The following is a 1,732-nucleotide window of genomic DNA, read 5'->3' on the forward strand; positions in this document are numbered from 1 at the left end:
CACTTGGCCTTGTTGAATTTCATGAGGCTTGTACAGGCCCACTTCTGCAGCCTGTCCAGGTCCCTCTCAATGGCAACCCTTCCCTCCAGCGTGTCGACCGCACCACACAGTTTGGTGTCATCAGCAACTTGCTGAGGGTGCACTCCATCCCACTGATGTAGCAGTCCCCTCTTGTTGCTCGCCTTTGTCACGCGCAGTGTGTGAAATATCTCGCGGGTAAGCAGTGACCCAAAGAGCCCTTGGCAGCCACTGAGCTGTTCAGTTTGGCTCTGGAAATATTGAGTTGGATCTGATGTACAAAGAACCTGTGAGCAGAGTTACATGACCATAAACTTGGTATGAGAGGAGACTGAGGAAAACAAAACAGATGACAAAGGCACAATTTGCTTGCTGTTAATGATGCCTCTGTAACATCACAGGCTATCTCTAAGCTACATTTTCCACTGCATTGCTGGCTTGCAAAACTTTTAATGGAACAAGTTTTTCTGGCAGAAGAACACTGATTTTTATCTTTAATGAGCAGCCTCTCTATCATTTACCTTCAGGAGACAGCTTCCTAGTTGTAAACTGCTTGAGAGCACTGACAGCCAGTCAACTTCGAAAGCAGCCAGGAGAAACTTTCTTGCTAACTTTGGGAAGGAATTCAGAAATGCTGCAAGGTGCAGATGATATTGTTATGGAGCAGGAAGACTCTGCTTCCCGACATGGAGAAAGGACAAGTTGGGACATCAATGACATCAAACTTCCCCAGGTATGTGTCTGTGTCTTAGAATTTATTCAGTTCTGACCAGTCGTCTTCGCTTCACCACTGATCTTGAATGCTTTCTCAGTCATTTATGCCTCAATGTCTTTTGCCACCTTAAGGTATGGGACAGTGTTTTACTGAAAAGCTATAAAATATTGAGCAAATATTGAACTTTCCATGCATTTTTCCTTAAACCTATTATTGAAAGAGCTGCTGATACATGAAAAATAGCAGTGCTGCAGATGCTTTGCCTTTCTAGTCCACTGGTAGATGAGCTGCAGAGAAATCAGGGAAAAAAAATTATCCCTTGCTGTGGGTGCTCAATTAGAGGTGTCCAGGACTTGCTTTTTGCTGTGGGTAGTGCTTTATGGGAAGCGAGCACAGCACTCATGACTGCTCTGTGTGCTCGGCCTTGCTACAGGTCGGGCTTCAGGCAGCGGGCTGGCTTTCCACACAAAGGGGACGCTCCTTTCATGAACACCTAGCAAAAAGCTTGCTTCATGTCTGCAGAGATTTTCTGAGAGGCAGAATAGTGATACCTCAGTCCTTTTCTAGTCCTCTTACCTAAAAATTTCAACCGTGCTTTCCACTGAAAGCCCCCAGCACCCTGCACACCAGGGTCATCTCCCTGCCCTTCACCTCAGCGTGTTTGTGCCGGATTCCTCCTGCGGCGGTCCTACAGCGTCCAGCTCTGCCTTTCACCTCCCAACCCCATCTTCTTACCTGATCCCAGTCTCTTCCCTACTATGCCACTGCTGTTCGCCCAAACCCTCCATGTCCCAGGCTGTCTCCTTCCCTGCCCTCCACCCCAAGGTCACCTTCACCTGCATTGTGGCCTGGAGGCTTCCTCCACGCACTTCCCTACCCTGTCCCATGGCTCCTGGGGGAGCACAGGAGTTTTTCTCTTCTCAGTTGAGGTTCTTGCTGCTGTAATGGCTCTCAGTGGCTGGGATCAGCAGTTTCAAGGAAATTCCTGCTAAGTTTTTG

General features: G+C 48.1%; 1 protein-coding gene across 1 annotated transcript in view; it reads left to right on the forward strand.

Annotated features, from left to right (window-relative positions):
- The first annotated feature begins 545 nt into the window (after positions 1–545).
- The window catches only part of GCM1 (glial cells missing homolog 1 (Drosophila)), an 8,676-nt gene continuing 7,489 nt past the window's right edge, over positions 546–1,732 (forward strand). The window contains exon 1 of the mRNA XM_009709914.1: positions 546–751. Within this exon, the coding sequence (XP_009708216.1) occupies positions 650–751 (102 nt within the window). The 5' untranslated portion in view covers positions 546–649. The remainder of the gene's footprint in view (positions 752–1,732) is intronic.

The sequence above is a fragment of the Cariama cristata genome, unplaced genomic scaffold (genome assembly GCF_000690535.1).
Source record: "Cariama cristata isolate BGI_N322 unplaced genomic scaffold, ASM69053v1 scaffold19351, whole genome shotgun sequence".
Taxonomy (NCBI): domain Eukaryota; kingdom Metazoa; phylum Chordata; class Aves; order Cariamiformes; family Cariamidae; genus Cariama; species Cariama cristata.